At 48.4% G+C, this 15,512-nt stretch overlaps 1 protein-coding gene across 5 annotated transcripts in view; it reads right to left on the bottom strand.

Moving 5' to 3' along the window:
* Positions 1-2,588: 2,588 nt before the first annotated feature.
* Positions 2,589-15,512, bottom strand: part of HSPA12A (heat shock protein family A (Hsp70) member 12A) — a 272,940-nt gene continuing 260,016 nt past the window's right edge. For 4 of the 5 annotated variants that reach the window (XM_032490816.1, XM_006183476.3, XM_032490817.1 and 1 more), the window contains 5 exons: positions 12,849-12,935; positions 12,158-12,262; positions 11,159-11,417; positions 8,257-8,360; positions 5,164-6,789 (listed from right to left, as the gene is read on the bottom strand). In XM_032490816.1, the coding sequence (XP_032346707.1) occupies positions 6,152-6,789; positions 8,257-8,360; positions 11,159-11,417; positions 12,158-12,262; positions 12,849-12,935 (1,193 nt within the window). In that variant the 3' untranslated portion in view covers positions 5,164-6,151. Of the gene's footprint in view, positions 6,790-8,256; positions 8,361-11,158; positions 11,418-12,157; positions 12,263-12,848; positions 12,936-15,512 lie in introns of all 5 variants that reach the window. The other variant, XM_032490815.1, reaches the window with a different exon arrangement.

The raw sequence follows: 15,512 nt of genomic DNA, 5'->3' as shown, positions 1-15,512 counted from the left end.
CCCAACCTGTCATCCATCCATTCAACTACTATGAACAGGCACACACTATGGCCACCAACTACGATAGAATACTAAAGAATACAAAGATGAGCAAGACCCAGGAGTCACCCACCCCCAACAGGTCAGGCTCACGAACCTCAGAGGGGGCGAGATAATGCACCCTCACCCCCAGGGCCTTTCTTCATCCAGGTGGAATCAGGTTGCAGTGGTGGTTTTTGCTGCCCCCAGCCCCAGCACCACCCTCAGGACATCTGGCAGTGTCTAGAGATATTTCTGGTTGTCACAACTGGGGGATGGGGTGCTGCTTGCCATCTAGTGAATGGAGGCCAAGGATGCTGATAAACATCCAAGACACAGGACAGCCCCACAACAAAGAATTAGTGTAAGGTGTGGCTGGAAGGGATGAGAAGTCCCAAAGGCTGGAATGGTGTCCGAGATCGGTGAGCAGAGGGTGGCGGGGGGGGGGGACCACACAGCATTAGTTTATGTGGATGCTGTCTCCCAAGCCAGACCCCTTACCCCTTCCAGGATCCCGAAAATGGGCCAGGTCTTGTATCTGGCATCTGTAGATGTGCCAAGTCCTACCCTGCCAAGCCAGTACATCTCTCAAAAGTGATGCCCTGGCGGCCAGGACAGGAGGACTCAGGGATGGTGCAGAGGGCCTCATTCAGGGTTTAGTCAGCAGTGATGGGAATTTTTTAAAGGGTTCAGACATTTGAAGAACACCTGCTATGATACGGTTGAAGGCGGGACTGCATTCTTATTAAATCCTCACAGCCGCCCTAAGGGTTAGTTTCTATTTGTCCCCATTTTACAGGTTGTAAAATAAGGCACTTGTTTGAAGGTTCTTGCATCCAAGGAGGTATGAATGGAAGATCTCTAAACTCTGAGTTGTGTTGCCCAAACATTGTGTTGCCCAAAAGTTTGCCGCTGGGGAGGGGACGGCAACAGGTTGTACTGGCTGGGCGGCTGTGGCTCCCAGCCTGGCTGTGGCCCCTGGCCCCCGGGGCCTGCCTGGAGGAGGCGTAGAAGAGCATGGAGAGGAGGCCTCCAGGGGATGAGGCCAGGGGAGCTGGTCAGAAAGCGTGGACACGCCCCAACACCTCCGCCCCACCCCCCACCACCTCTGCCCCACCCCCCATCTCCCCCCTCCCTAACCCCGTGTTGCTCACCTGGGTGGCCTGGATCCCACCCACGGGACGTCCTGCCTGCCCCTCCCCTCCACCGGACCTCGCAGGCTCCCCGCCTTTGTGAGCTCACTTGGCCCGCGGGGGAGGGGGAGGGGAAGGGGCGGGGTCGGAGCCCCAGACTGCCTCTCCTCCTCCTCACCTGACTAGGAGCCCGGGATCCGTGTGCCAGAGGGGGCCAGTGAACCCCAGTGAATGTGGGGCACTTCCTCCTGCCTGCACCTCACTCAGGGTCGGCCCATGGGGTGAAATCTAGGGATTTGCCCAGCAATTATCTGGCCTCTGAAGCTGTTCTCTGTTCATGGTATCCCCAGCCGTTCTGGTGGTCCCTCTGGGTCTGGAAACTGGGGAGAGGGGTACTGAAGAGGTCTAGGTTAGAGCTGCCTTTTCTGATATTGACTCTGGGGAGACCTGGGTTGGGGCCAGGAGGTCTCTGGGACGAGGAGAGGATTGGTGGGAACAGACCTTCTTCCTGGGCCGGGAACAGCCTGGGAAGGAAGCAGAGGCCTGGGTGGGTGGCAGCTCCCCTCAAGCATCTCACACCCCTGCGCTCCTAGCCTTGTGTCTCTTACCAGGAAAGACAAATTTCCAGATGGTCCACACAGGTAACCGGGCAGAAGGGGACAAAGCACTGAAATAAAGGAGGGGATGTGGGGAAAGTGGAGCCATACTCCTCCCAACGGCCTCATTTTATGGGAGCTGAGCTTTCATCTCACTAGACTGAAACCACCACGCCCACTGCGTGACCCAGACCAAGGGACTGAGTGGCCTTTACAGACGGCTAGTTCCAGCCGCTCCCTGTCCAGGGAAGGAAAGGGAGGCCAGACTGCCTGCTGGCCCTACGTTCTAGTATGTTTGCTTGTTTGACTGCACCTCCCAGCCTGCCCCTGGGAACTGATCCTCAGATGAAAGCCATTTAGGAAGAACACATTAATACCACCCTCAGAGTCCTAGGACCCACCTCAGACTATTCAGAAGCTTCTAGAGCCAACTCTGCAGGGTGACCCCAACATAGAGCCTGGAACAAACCCAAGACCCTAGATGCAGCAGCCAGTTTGGCCAGACTGTAGCTTTCTGCTTTTTTATATGAACTTCGCTTGAGTGCAGTGGAGTTGTCAATGGTTACCCTGGCCCATCTGCCTTCCCTCTAGCAGGACCGACTGCTGTCTTTAGCTTCGGGGAAAAGGGGGCTCGTAGACATCACGTTGATGGAGGCTTGGTTCCCAGTGAACCAAGGAGCCAGTCTTGTTGGAATGAAAGTTAATAAAGCTTGCAACACCTAGGAAAGGACCTGAAAATCAGTTTCCATCTGGGATGAGGTAAAGGGGGAGGTCAGTAATGATGCATGTATAATTCCATTTACAAATTAAGAGTGCAAAAAAAAAAATAGTCTAGGCCACATGAGAGTCAGAGTTTTGCTTTATTAGATATCTGTGAAGACAGTGTGCAGACACAATCAAATTGTGACCTGCTGCAAAGTTCTGTGAAGTCTGAATTTTATCTTGTAGTGAACAAGACCCCAGTGGCTGATATTTTTGAATATAGTTCCATATTCCAAGCAGATGAGAGATGCGACGTGATGGCCAACAACTTTAATACTAGTCATCCTCTTAAGCCATTTCCCAGCATAAATATGCAGCTTAATCACAGCTATTTCATCTCTACAATGTGAAATTCGATCTTCAACTAATATTGCATTTTGACTCCTGTTTATATGGGTGCATGCGATTCTTTGCCACCCTGGCAATTAACCAGACCTGGGCTCTAAAAGCTAAACTTGATCTAAATAACATTCTAGGGGTAGGGCAAGGCTCTGTAATCTGGACTCATCTTAGCCATCAGTCTGCAAAAACACATATATGTCTCCTCTTTCCTATCTTGTCTGTCTGTCACTTGTCTGTCATTCACATTTATTAATGCCTGCTGTGTACAGAAAGGGCAGTTACAAAGGATATCCTTTGACAGTTCTGCTTCCAAGAAACTTGAACCTCAGATAATATGCCAGGGACAACTGAGTAATGGGTAAGGACAACAGGCCTTTTAGAAACTTTCTAAGATTAGAAAATGTGTCCAAGTGTACTTATCCGGTGCTTTTATTCTAGAATATTTCTGTGTGGGTAGGGGGAAGGGAAGGAGGGATGGATTTGAGGGTTCCCTCTAGGAAGTTTGACTCTTAGGGCTGCGTCTCTGGGGCCAGAAGAAAGTCCAGTAAAATCATCACCCCCTCTCCATCATCTGTTTGCCAACACTGCAAACTTCAACTAGCTCATTTAAGAGAAATAGTAGACAAGGAGCCATTCTTACTGCAAGATGGGAAAGGCCCTACATTAGCCAAAAAAAGGGCTTGACTGTACTACTCACACTCACACTTAATCCAGTAGGAAAGCTGGATTTGTGTACCGCTAGATTCCTTCCTTTGATTTTCTGGTGTCCTGAAAACATCACACTTTGCCCTCAGAGTGACTGCTTTGCCCCACAAGGAGAGGTTGGCAACCCTGCAGGGACACACAGTTTTTGCAGGTGTTTCTGCACAGCCTGCACTGCTGACAGAACCAGAACGTTCAGCTCTCAGAGACTGGACAGGAGAATCGGTCATTATGCTCCTTTAAATATCAACTGTGAACCTCTGGGAAGGATGTGCATCAGTCGAAAGGTCTGATGAAGCTTTGATCCAGCTGGTCTCTGTCTTCAGAGTATCTGACCCCAGGCACCTCTGTCTACTGCTCAGTCTTGCCTACACAGTCCTTAGCTTAGCATCAGTACAAATAGACGATGTGTAAGCACGATTAAGAAATGAGACCGTGGAAAATTAAAGGCGGCAATGTCATCAACAAAATCCAAAGAGCATTTTCCCTTTTTTTTTTAAACAAGAAGAGCACATTGTAGAAATAAAGATTCTGTACAATTTTTTTAATATTGTATGTACATAAAATTATATTACTTATAACTAAATTGAAAAGTCTTATTTGTAGAGTATGGCTGGCAACACCAAAGAAAGAACATTTAGCTTTGGAAGCAGAGCAGGCAGCAGGAGAACCCTAGCGCACACACCTTTGGGCCCGGATGCGACACCCCGCCCCTCGGTATGTGACTAGCATTCTCTAGTTCTGTGGTGTGTTCGTGTTTCACATTCTAGTAGGGAATTCTGCAGCAAGCGTTGTGAAAATGAAATTGGAAATGCTATTTAAAATCTGCATATGATAATGAGCTGTGATAATGGGGTGGTGAATCAAACTTGCATTTGATGTTAGTGGCTCATCCTCCCCTCAGCCATTATGCGTGCCTCTGGTGATTTAAAATCGGAATGAACTCCAGCAGGTGGAAAAGACAGCTTTGAACAGATCAGACGGGCTGTGAGTCAGACTCTGGATTCTTTTTCCTCAGTTGGATTCCTGAATGACGGAGAGGGCTGGCTTTGCAAGTGCCCCATTTCTTAGGTTGCCTTTCTTCCAGTCTTTTTCCTCCGCAGGCCTTTCCTGTGAGGGTTAAAAGTGCCACCCCCAAGCCAGGTGGAGCCCCGGCCCCACTCACCAGAGGGCAAGGTGTGGGATGACAGCTCTCCATTTGTAGACCCTCTCCCTAAGGGAGCCCAGCCTGTTAGACCGGAGGCTGCAAGCGCTGATCTGTGCCTCAGCTTCCAAAAAATGTAAAATTAGGAGTTTCCCAATTTTCATTGACCCACAGTCCCCTGTGGTGTTTACTAATAACTGCAGATTTTAGTCCCCCTCTCCAAGATTTGACTTCAGTTCATAAAAGAGGTAGAATCCCGGAACCTGTTTTTAAGAAGCACCCAGGCAGTTCTCACACAGCAGATCCCGCAGATCTGCTTTGAAAAAAAACCTGGCTTAAGTCATCAAATACCAGTCTATGAATTCCTTTAGACAGAATCTTCAATTTTAGTTTAAAAACCGAAGGTTTTAATGAAACATTTCATAGAACAGATTCTCTAAGGTATCACCAATGTATTCTAATATATTCTTTCCAAAATGTGGAAATAAATGGTCAAAAATCTTAGGAAGGTGAGGGTGAGCAGAGACGAGGGAGTTAATTTAAAATACGTATACTTGTCAAGGGGAGGGGCTGTTTCAGCTCCTGGGCTTGGTGATGTGAATGAGGCAAGCTGCAACTTCATTTTCTCACATGGAATCCTACTAAGGTTAACTAGAATTACTTATGAATTTAGAAATCAGGGTTTGGCATTTGGGGAATGATATCACAGCATATAATTTGGGGTATGTCAGTAGCTCAGTATCCGTTTCCCTCGAAGCAAGTTTTTACCTGCTGAAAACTTGAGATGTCAGCTCTCCCACTCACACGAATCCTAGAGGATTAGCTGAGGCTACAGTTACTCTTTCTTTACCGAAACTATTTGGAATTTAAATGATGGGAATCTAAAATAGTGCCCCTGTGTAGGCAGTCTTCTCCCACCAGCTAAAAACTGCTCCAAGTTCCACTGAATCACCACTTTTAATCACACGATGATGAAAAGAAATTAACTGCAGATGGGTGGTATTTTATATTGACTGTCATCCAAACTAAAAAGTCTCAGACAGAAGACTCTCCTCCTGGCTCAAAGACCTTATTTCAAATCTAGAAAGATCCCAACAGGGCATTCTACTCAAGGGAGATCTGTTCAGACCAAGCCCGATCACTGCTGCGGAAAAGTACTGATTCCCTCGTGGGGTGGGTGTTTCACCACTCTGTACCTATGAACACTAGCCGCTCTCCTGGGATCCTGGGATTGCTTCTTTCCCAGCCTCCATCCTAAATGCCAATAGCTTTTCTGACTCCGGTGTGCCCTCAAAACTCCCTAATTATTTCTAGCCCTGGCTGTTCCCATCTTCCCTGCTGAAATTCTGATGGCTGATGGCAAGGGTCGAGGGCAGGGGAGGAACGGTCAGGGTTGAGGTCAGCAGAGGCGGGTGAGCTGAGTCCACAGGGGGCAGGCGACTGGGGAGGGCCGGTTAGTAATTTAAGAAGTCGATCCCAACCTTGACACTCTTCGAGGTGGCTATATCAATGGCCGTGGCCTTGATCTCGGTGTCCCCGAACTGCATGAGGGTCTGGATCTCCCTGCGGGCGGGCACGGCGGCCCCGCTGGTCCCCGTGAGGTCCAGGCGGAGCGTGCCGCACTTCTTCACCCCGGGGTCGGTGATGAAGCTCACGTCGTCGAGCTCAGAGCTGTAGATGTTGATGACGATGACCAGCTGGGAGGGCTTGGCCGGGGTGTAGCTCCGCTTGACCAGCTCGCCCAGGGCCACGGACTGGTCGGCAGAGATGAACTTGTCGAAGACGTCGGTGCACCAGCGCGTGCCGTCCTTCACCAGCAGCTTCTCGGGTGGGTGCTTGCCCTCCACGTAGCGGTTCAGCACGCCCACCCCGTAGGTGAGCGGGGACCGGCGCACCTTGATGACCGCAGGGTCCAGGCCGAAGAGGACGGCGCCCTTGAGGATGGTGAGGCCCACGTCCTGGGGGATGATGATGCGGCACTTGTCGCCAAAGGCAGCCTGCACCGCCTGCTGCAGGAGGGGCGCCTCCGCGAAGCCGCCCACCAGGAAGAGGAACTTGACGGTGGACACCTCCGGCTTCTGAAACAGGTCCCCTGAAAGGGAAGAGGGAGGGACAGCCTCCTGTCACCAAAAGCCAAGGGGGACTGGGTGGCCTCAGAATGTGGAGAATGGACGAAACCACCTGGGCCAACTGGAGGACTGACTGAAGTCTGAACTGGTTCAACAGAGTATAGAGCCTGTCTTTTAAAGAAAGGAGGTTTCTACATCAGTACGCTCAGGAATAAAAACCAAAGCTACTGTGAGCATGGAAGCAGCCTAAATGTCCATCAACAGATGACTGGATAAAGAAGCTGTGGTATATTTACACAATGGAATACTACTCAGCCATAAAAAGAATAAAATAATGCCATTTGCAGCAACATGGAAGGACCTGGAGATGGTCATTCTGAGTGAAGTAAGCCAGAAAGAGAAAAAAAAACATATTATATCACTTATATGCAGAATCTTAAAAAAAAAAAGACACACATGAACTTACAGAACAGAAACAGATGTACAGACATAGAGAACAAACTTATGGTTACCAGGGGATGGAAGGGGGTAGGAAGGGATAATTTGGGAGTTTGAAATTTGCAGATATTAACTACTGTATATAAAATAGATAAACAAGTTTCCACTGTACAGGACAAGAAACTAACTCAATATCTTGTAGTAACCGATAATGAAAAAGTATGAAAATGAGTATGTGTATGTATGACTGAAAGATTGTTGCTGTACACCAGAAATTGTCACAACTTTATAAACTGACTATACTTCAATAAAAAAAGAATGAAAAAAAAAAAAAAGCCAAACTAAAGCTACTGCTAAGCAGAAACCCATTTTAACAGCTAGATGGTGATCGTTTTAAGGAGTTCTTTGTACGTGTAAATGAATACCCCTAATCCTCTCCAAACCTGCAATTCTGTTAACTAAGTCAGGCAGGCTGTTAGAAATATTGTTCTTGGGTTTTCATAAAATTCTCATCCCACTGGGTGGGTGCGGGGTGGGAAGTGGATGGAGGGCCTGGGCACTGAAAGAGGTCCCAGGTGAGTCTGTTATGTGTCCCCGGGTGAGGGCCCCTGGGGGAGCAGGTTGACTGCACAGCCAGATTCTGTTTACCCTCTTTGGGAGACCTTTCTTCGGTTTACATGACAGTTCTGCCTCCCCAGCAAATATTATGGTTTCTAATTTGTTCTGATAAAGCAGAGACCATCCATTCCCTAAGGCCTGTCATTTGATGATCTGATCCAACTGCTCCAGATCTCCCAGCCCTCTGACTTGAAGTCAAACGGAAAGCCCAGGTGAGGACAGGCTCTCTGCTGCTTTGCAGTACTTGCGGGGAAGGAGCCACAGCCTTCGCCCAGCATCCTCCCCCATGCATGCCCAGGCCCTGCCCACTGCTGCTGGGGCCCTGGACTCCCTGCCATCCCGACTTCACACAGACTAGTTGGTAACGCTGGAAAAGTCAGTCCCCATTCTTGGCTGTGCCCCACTGAGTGGTCAAGCCCCGGCTGATCACTTACGGAGATGCTCGATGATGCTGTCGATGGTCGGTTTGAAAAGGGCATTCATGGCGTCTGGACTCATCCTCAGCATCCCCTGCGAGGACCACTTCACAAAATCCACACTGCGGGGGCGGGGCAGAGAAAGAACGACTGTGAGTGTACGCACAATACCAGGCCAACCTGCAGAGTCACGGGCCCTGGCAGGACAGTTGTCATATCTGAGAGGGTAGAAGGGGGGCTGAAAGTCCAAAGAACCCTCAGAAATACCCTAAACCACCAGAAGCTGGACCCTTAGAAATTCAAAAGCTAAGACATAAACTTCTGTTTCTCTTTGCTTTGGGCTATGGCCAACCTTCCCCTGCCTGGGACAGTCGAAGCCAAAGTCTAGTGCAAAAGACAGGGAGATAAAAGAATGTCTCTCCCATAGATGAACACATTCTGAACCCAACAGCCATTGGCTTCCCGTATGTGAAAGGTTCATATAACGTGTCTGCTGCACTGAACATGAGGCTACAAACCCAGAGCTGAGGTTCATCTCCTTCAGCTCTGCAGGCACCTGGCCCATGACAGTGACAGGCCTATTCCTACCAGACGCCCCTCACTGTCCCCATCAAGGGGGCAGCATGTCCAAAGCAGTGGTGAGGAGCAGAACGAGCCCTGGGCAGGGAGTCAGCAATGCTGGGCTCCAAACTGGCCCCTACCACTTAGTAGCCGTGGGACTTAGGGCAAGTTGGCCTACATTTTCTCTGAGCCCTGGTCTTCTCATCTGGAAATTAAGAAGAAAAATAACACTTACCTTACCTCCCTCCCAGGGGTTGTTGTGAAGATCAAGTTAAACACCAGGTCTGTGAAAACACTTTGGAAACTTTCTGGGGCTAAAGGAGTGTATTACAGTGTGTACCCTGCCTGTTCTAACGTTCCAAGGGGCCAAGCAAAGGGCATGTCTGTCCCTGAAGCAAAGCACACACCAGCTGCCTCCTAGCATCACAGTCTAGATGCTGCCAGGTCTCTCAGACCTTGACTTCTTTCTGTGGTGTGGAGTAGGGTGACCTAATGGCTGGCTGCAGCCAGTGTCCCCAGTAGGAGAGCTGGCAGCCCCCAAACTGTGCAGGCAAGACATGGGATTCAATTCAGAGCACGTGCCTCTGTGGGGGACCAACGGGGCAGAGAGAGCATCAGCCGAGGGGGAGTTCAGCTAGGACCCTGCTCCAAGATAAGAAGACATGGAATCAAATCTACTTGGTTTCCCACTAAATGCGGCTTCCGAGAAATGGCCGACTGCAGGTCTGGGGTAGGGAACATTCAAGAGGAGCCAGAAGCATCTTCATATACCAGGAGGCAAAGACTGTTAAAGACCACAAATGTCGACCTGAAGAGTCTCCTGCTGGCCAGGATGGTACAATCTGAGCATTAGTAAGGCTCTAACTGCTGTGGTTTAAAATACATCAAATATATTTAATTCTTAATAATACTCCCCTTGTGCTCCCACAAGAGAAAAAAAAAATCATTTGTTACTTTGGAGGAGGCTAGGAAATCAACTTTTTTTAAACACGATATTAATGGAAGGAAGGAACCAAGCATTTGTCCTGTCTTTCCTATGTGAAGTGTGTTTCAGGGCAACCAAACTGTTAAGGAGATACAGAGATAAGATTCTCTCTACGGAAGTAGTCTAGCTAATAAATGAAGGAGGAGTGATCGACTGAGGAGATAACCTCAGGCAACTCCCTTGAAATAATGGACCTAAGCAGTGATCAATTAACGTCACAAAAGAAAAAAAACAAGCAAATATTGCGCCCCCTGTGGGATGCAATAGGAAATACTACCACCCATGAAGTAGATTTGCCGAAGACTCAAGCCTGAATTGGATTAAATCTCTAGCTCAGTCTGCCAATTTGTACAAAATACCAGGGGACAGAAGAACACGTTAGTGTGGGCATGCAGTGAGCCAAACCTGGGCTGAAGGAAACTCTGAGACAAACAGTCAGCTTTGTCTTCTAATAGACTGCCAGGAAAAACCAGGAGGGTGAACCTACATGTTAAGCAGGAGTTAAAAGGCTCATCAGATAACTGCTCTGTTCAGCTATCATTTGGATGTTAATGCAAACTGAAAAAAAGATTTAGGCAACAACTGGAAAAATTTTAATGTTAACTGGATGTTTAATAATATTAAAGAATTACTCATTTTAAGTGATAATAGTATTGTGGTTATGAATTTAAATGTATCTCCTTTAGAGATATATACTGACACATTTATGAGTTAGGTGATAATCTGAGATTTGCTTTAAAATAATTGGGGGAGGTGGGTGAGGATTTAGACTGGCCAGGAACTGACAATTCTGGAAGCTAGATAATAGAAATGTTCCACTATAAAAAGATTTTTAGAAACCCTTGCTTTTTGTCTATTATTTTTAAAATACAGCTTTAAAACATCTTGTAAATATGTTCATTTTGCAACAGGCTGAGCTACAAACACTTGCCCTGAGCCAAGTGCAGGACACCCAGACTCCCAGGGGATTCATTTAACAACTGTTTACTGAGTACACTACTATACGTGCACCAGGTCTGCTGGAGACACTGAGTATAAAACAGGGGCCAAAACAGACAAACTTCCTTGCTTTCATAAAGCTTATATTTTTTAGTGCATAAACATAACTAACACACAGATAATACTTTCCAGGACCCAGGCATTGTGTGAAGCATATATGAACTGATTTCATCCTCACAACCCTTTGGGGTAAATGGAATTATCATCCCCATTTTCCAGATGAAAAAAACCGAGAAACAGAGAAGTCGAGTCACTTGCCCAAGGTCACACAGCCAGTGTATAGACTTGGGGCTCAAAGTCCACACCCCCTTCTTCCCTCCTATCAACGCGATCTACCCCCTAGAATGTCCTGAGCCCAACTTGACCCCAGCTCACTTGCTCTTCCTCAAGGCGTGCTCCACGCTGTGCCCCCGGAATTTCTTGTAGTAGTCAATGAAGGAGAAGGGCAGGGTGATGTTCAGCGGGTTAGTTCGGTCTGGGGCCGCCGCCCTTTTGCGAGACTCAAATGCAATCATTAAGTCAACCCAGGCCGCAGGACGCTTGATTTTGAACTGCTCGATAAAATCCTCTCCGAATATTTTACACAGAAGCTTTTCAAATTCATAATCTACTCCTAAGGATCCATAGGGTCCACCTGAGTTCAGAACAAAATGGGAGACCACTATGTTAAAAACGGTCAGAAACGGAACCCAAAGTCGGAGAAAGCCCACGCTGGGTTCTGCTCAAAGCAGCACGAACTTGGACCCCCTCAGCCAGCAGACAGATCTCAGCTCTGTGTTCTCACTTACACTTTAAAACCCTTAGGTTCTTCTCATTCCACATGGAGAAGCTTTTTCCTACAGAAATCACTCGTCAACAATGTGAGATCAATTACATTTTAAATAAAATCAATGCATTCAGCTAACTGGGAGCACCGTGGTATTCCCACCGAACACTTCCAACCACAGGGTCTGGAAAACCAGTGGACCTCACTCAGTCCCCACCCCCACCAAGAGGAAGAGCCTGTTCTTCCGTTTGGTGATCTTGATCTAAGACCAGGTGTCCTGGGACCTCCCTAGAAAGCTTAGCCACAGCGCTAAATCACAGGTGACAATCAGGTGACAATCAGATCCTTGCAGGACTTTCAGAACCAAACTCCTTTGACCAGGATCTGAAACAGGCTCACTTTATGCCCAAGCCCAAAGTTAGGGTGGATGTGTTTTAAAGAATATTTAACCGCATTTTGCTCTCAGGTTTCACACATGCAATCCTCTACTGCCTAGAGTCACACGTGCTAGGGGCACTGAAAGAAGGAAATGCTGAGGGAAAGCTGAAATGAGAAAGACAGTTCAGGTATGAGAAAAACAGCCATTTTTCTCATTCGCTCAGGCTCACCTGTTGCTTTGTACAGTTCTTTAAGGTGTCCCTCGGGTAACCGTATCTGATGGACTGTCAGGTCTACGGTGCCACCGCCACTGTCCACCACCACATACTTGTCACCTGGTACAAAAACAGCCATCCTTTACACAGACCTCTTGTCCACCACATCCTGGAACAAGCTCGCGAGTGATGACTAGGTGTACCCAGCTAAGCACCATCGACACTTATTAGTACAACGGTTTTGCTAATTAGGGAGTTATTCACAACAGAAGAAAATGAGACAACGTCTGCCCAGAAGTGACGGTTAGCACCGTGATGAAAAATCCAGATGAGTGAGTCTTTTAAGTCTAAAGCATTCATGCTGCTGCATACCTGGCACGTACACATAGACAAGTTAGTGCCAAGTTAATAGCACCATCAAATGACCTGCTGTTTAAAACAAGAATTATTCTGGAACTGGTGTATTCCAGTTCCTATTTTCCTTCTGAAGAGCCTACATGGTTTTAGAACATGCAAAATTACAGCTCTGAAAAGAGCTCTCCCCGGTGAGTGGTCTGAAAACCAACTGATTTGGAACATTTTCCAAAAGTGCAAAAGGAACAAAAGGAATGCATTTTTGCCAGCAGCACGCGCGTGTGCAGCACACACACACACACACACACACACACACAATTCAGCAGGGGCAAAGGACATTCAAGAACGTTACCTTCCTCCAGCTCGGACCAGATTTCTCCTATGACATTCTCCACCAAAAAGGTCCGACTTTGCCGATTACGTCGTATGTGTTCCTTAGCTAGTGACCAAAAGAGAGAAAATAACACCGGATGAGAAAGCATGAAAGAGCGGGCAGCCCCCTGCCGTCGGTGGAGGTAAGAGAGCAGGGGGGGTTTAGGAAGACAACATTTGGTGATACTTGGTCAAAATGATTACGTAAATACAACACAGGGAATGACAAAGCCAGATCTTCCAGAGCAAGTAGCTATTTCCACCAGCCTTCATCTATTCATCTTCCTGGCAGCTTCGGTACGGTGCCCTGCTGAAAGCTCACCCTGATGAGATCTCTTCCTTCAGTGACACTTTCAGGGGAACGGGAATAAAATCGGTCAATTCCCTGGCTTTGCTGCCCCAGGAAGGAAGCTGTCTGCCAAGCAGCCTGCAGTGTGCTTGGTTAAATAACTTCACATCAAGGAACTTCGTCCGATAAAAGGAATGTAGGGTATGTTTTCCTAATCAGGATGCTGGACAAACTGGGCCCGGAGCCATTTCCAGACCCTGTTGAAGCCAATATGCTCTTCAGCCACAAGGTGGCGCACCCGAACCTGGCAGAGCCCAGGCGCCAGGTTTTCCTGCACACCCCGGGTCAGTCTGGCTGTGGTTCAGGGTACTTAGTAGCGGCTTTGGCGTCTCGCTTGGGTATTTCATCTCCTGCAGTCCTCCTGACAGCCCAGTGAGGCCGGTAGGGCACAAATCATCGTCCTATGTTCCGATGAGGAAACCAGGTCAGGGAGGTTAAAGGCCTTGCAGTTCCCACGACTGACTTGCCGCCTTAAATTAACCCTCAGACCCCCGCCCCACTCTGCCTTTGAGATTTAACAATTTAGAGTGAGGTCTGAAAAAGCAGAATACGAAAGTTTAGAGATGGGAAAGGTGCTGTGAGAGAGGATCTGGGAAGCAGCTGAGCACAGCCGCAGTGGGAATTTGGGCAAGTCACTTAACCCCTCTGAGCCTCAGTTTCCTCATCCATAAAATGGGGGCAATAATACTTGGTCTTCGTTTCTCACAGGCAGAGCACGGACCAGTCCTCTGATTCATCCTCAGCACCCAGTGTGACACCAGGCACACGGTAGGTGATAATGAAGACAAAGCACCAAGTATGCGACCAGGAACCCAAGAAATGACCACTACAATGAATGATTAGAGCCGTCCAGGTTTTACAGACAAAGGCTTTGTCCACACTCTCCTCCCCCTCTATCCGCTCTCTGCTTGCCCTCCACCAATTTTTAGTCCCCGGGTGGGTGCTGCTGACTCAACTGTCCTACAAATCCATCTGGTTATCCATTAAGGACCCTTGACCCTCCGGCCTCTTCAGCAAGGAGCACAGTGTTTGCAAAACATCTTCTCAGGAAAGTGGGATGGCATACATGGGGCCAGCCTTCAGCTCCTGGGTCTCTGGTTTACAGAGCGGAGGTCAGCCCCTGATTAAAGAATTCCTGCGTGCCTGGGAGGGAGTCCCAAACTGAAGGCCTCTCTCCTGCTCCCAACACCAGCTCCAGATGTACTTACATTGCACGCCTCGTAGTGGGCAGTGGCTTTCTGAAACAATCTGGATGGCTAACGAAATGGCATTCATAAAACATGGCCAAGTTAGGCTAATAAAACATGTTCTGAGCTCTCAAAAAATTATCCCATTTTTCAGTCAAATTAAGCCCAAGATTATGAAAAATGTGTCCTTTGCTAATCCCATTAAATCCTTTTGGAGTGAAGTAAAACCGACAGCAAACCCTGCAGTGCTGGGGGTGGAGTGAGCTCCGGTCTCCTCCCGGTGCCACTTGGCGTCCATCTGGGAAGAGTATCCGGGGGCAGAGGACAGCCTGGGGTCTCAGGGCATTAGTGCCATCCTGGGTACCCCTGACTAAGTGCTCTGCCAGGCCTCTCCACATAGCACCCCATCCTGTGAGAGAGGTTCTCACTGTAAAGTGAGGCTGAGACAGAACCCCTGCCTTGCCGCCCCCTCTGAGGGGTCGTGGCCAACAATTTGGGGATTTCAAAAACCAAAGACAGCCCCTCCGAGCACATGAAACAGCGAATTCCACAAAGCACAGGACGCAGACGCTGGGCAGTGTGGGAGTAGCTGGGATATGTGAAAGGAGAGGAACCTGAAAACTGAGCTCTTGGGGAAGGTAAGCATTCAAAGCAGATTCCCCCTCACGCGGGAACGTCCTACTTCAGAAGCGTTCAGGAGAGCCACCTAGAGTTAGCTAATTCTGACGTGGGCTGATGTTTGTGAACAACAGAGAATCAGCATATGAAATACAGAGCCCTCAGTCACTTCTCTTTTTTCCAATTAAAACAATGAAGAAAGAAATTTAAATAACTGAGATCCATCCTGAGTATTTAAAACGTGACTGCATCTGATTTAGTTAGCAGCGAGGCTAGCCTGGCTGTGCTGGGGTGAGGCCGAGCCTTGTGAGACAAAGGCAGATCAAGCCCTCCAACTCAGAAGAAAGCCTGTCCCGTTCCTTCCGGGTGACTCAGATCGAGGCGCTAACTCACAGCCCTGGCAGGCCAAGGCAGCAGTCTGGTGACAAGTGAACTTTTTGCCACTCTCATGGCTGAGATTCACGGCCACCTCCATCTTGGGTTGAAAATG

The sequence above is a fragment of the Camelus ferus genome, chromosome 11 (assembly GCF_009834535.1).
Source record: "Camelus ferus isolate YT-003-E chromosome 11, BCGSAC_Cfer_1.0, whole genome shotgun sequence".
NCBI classification, from domain to species: Eukaryota; Metazoa; Chordata; class Mammalia; order Artiodactyla; family Camelidae; genus Camelus; species Camelus ferus.
This window is presented reverse-complemented; position numbering and strand designations above follow the sequence as displayed.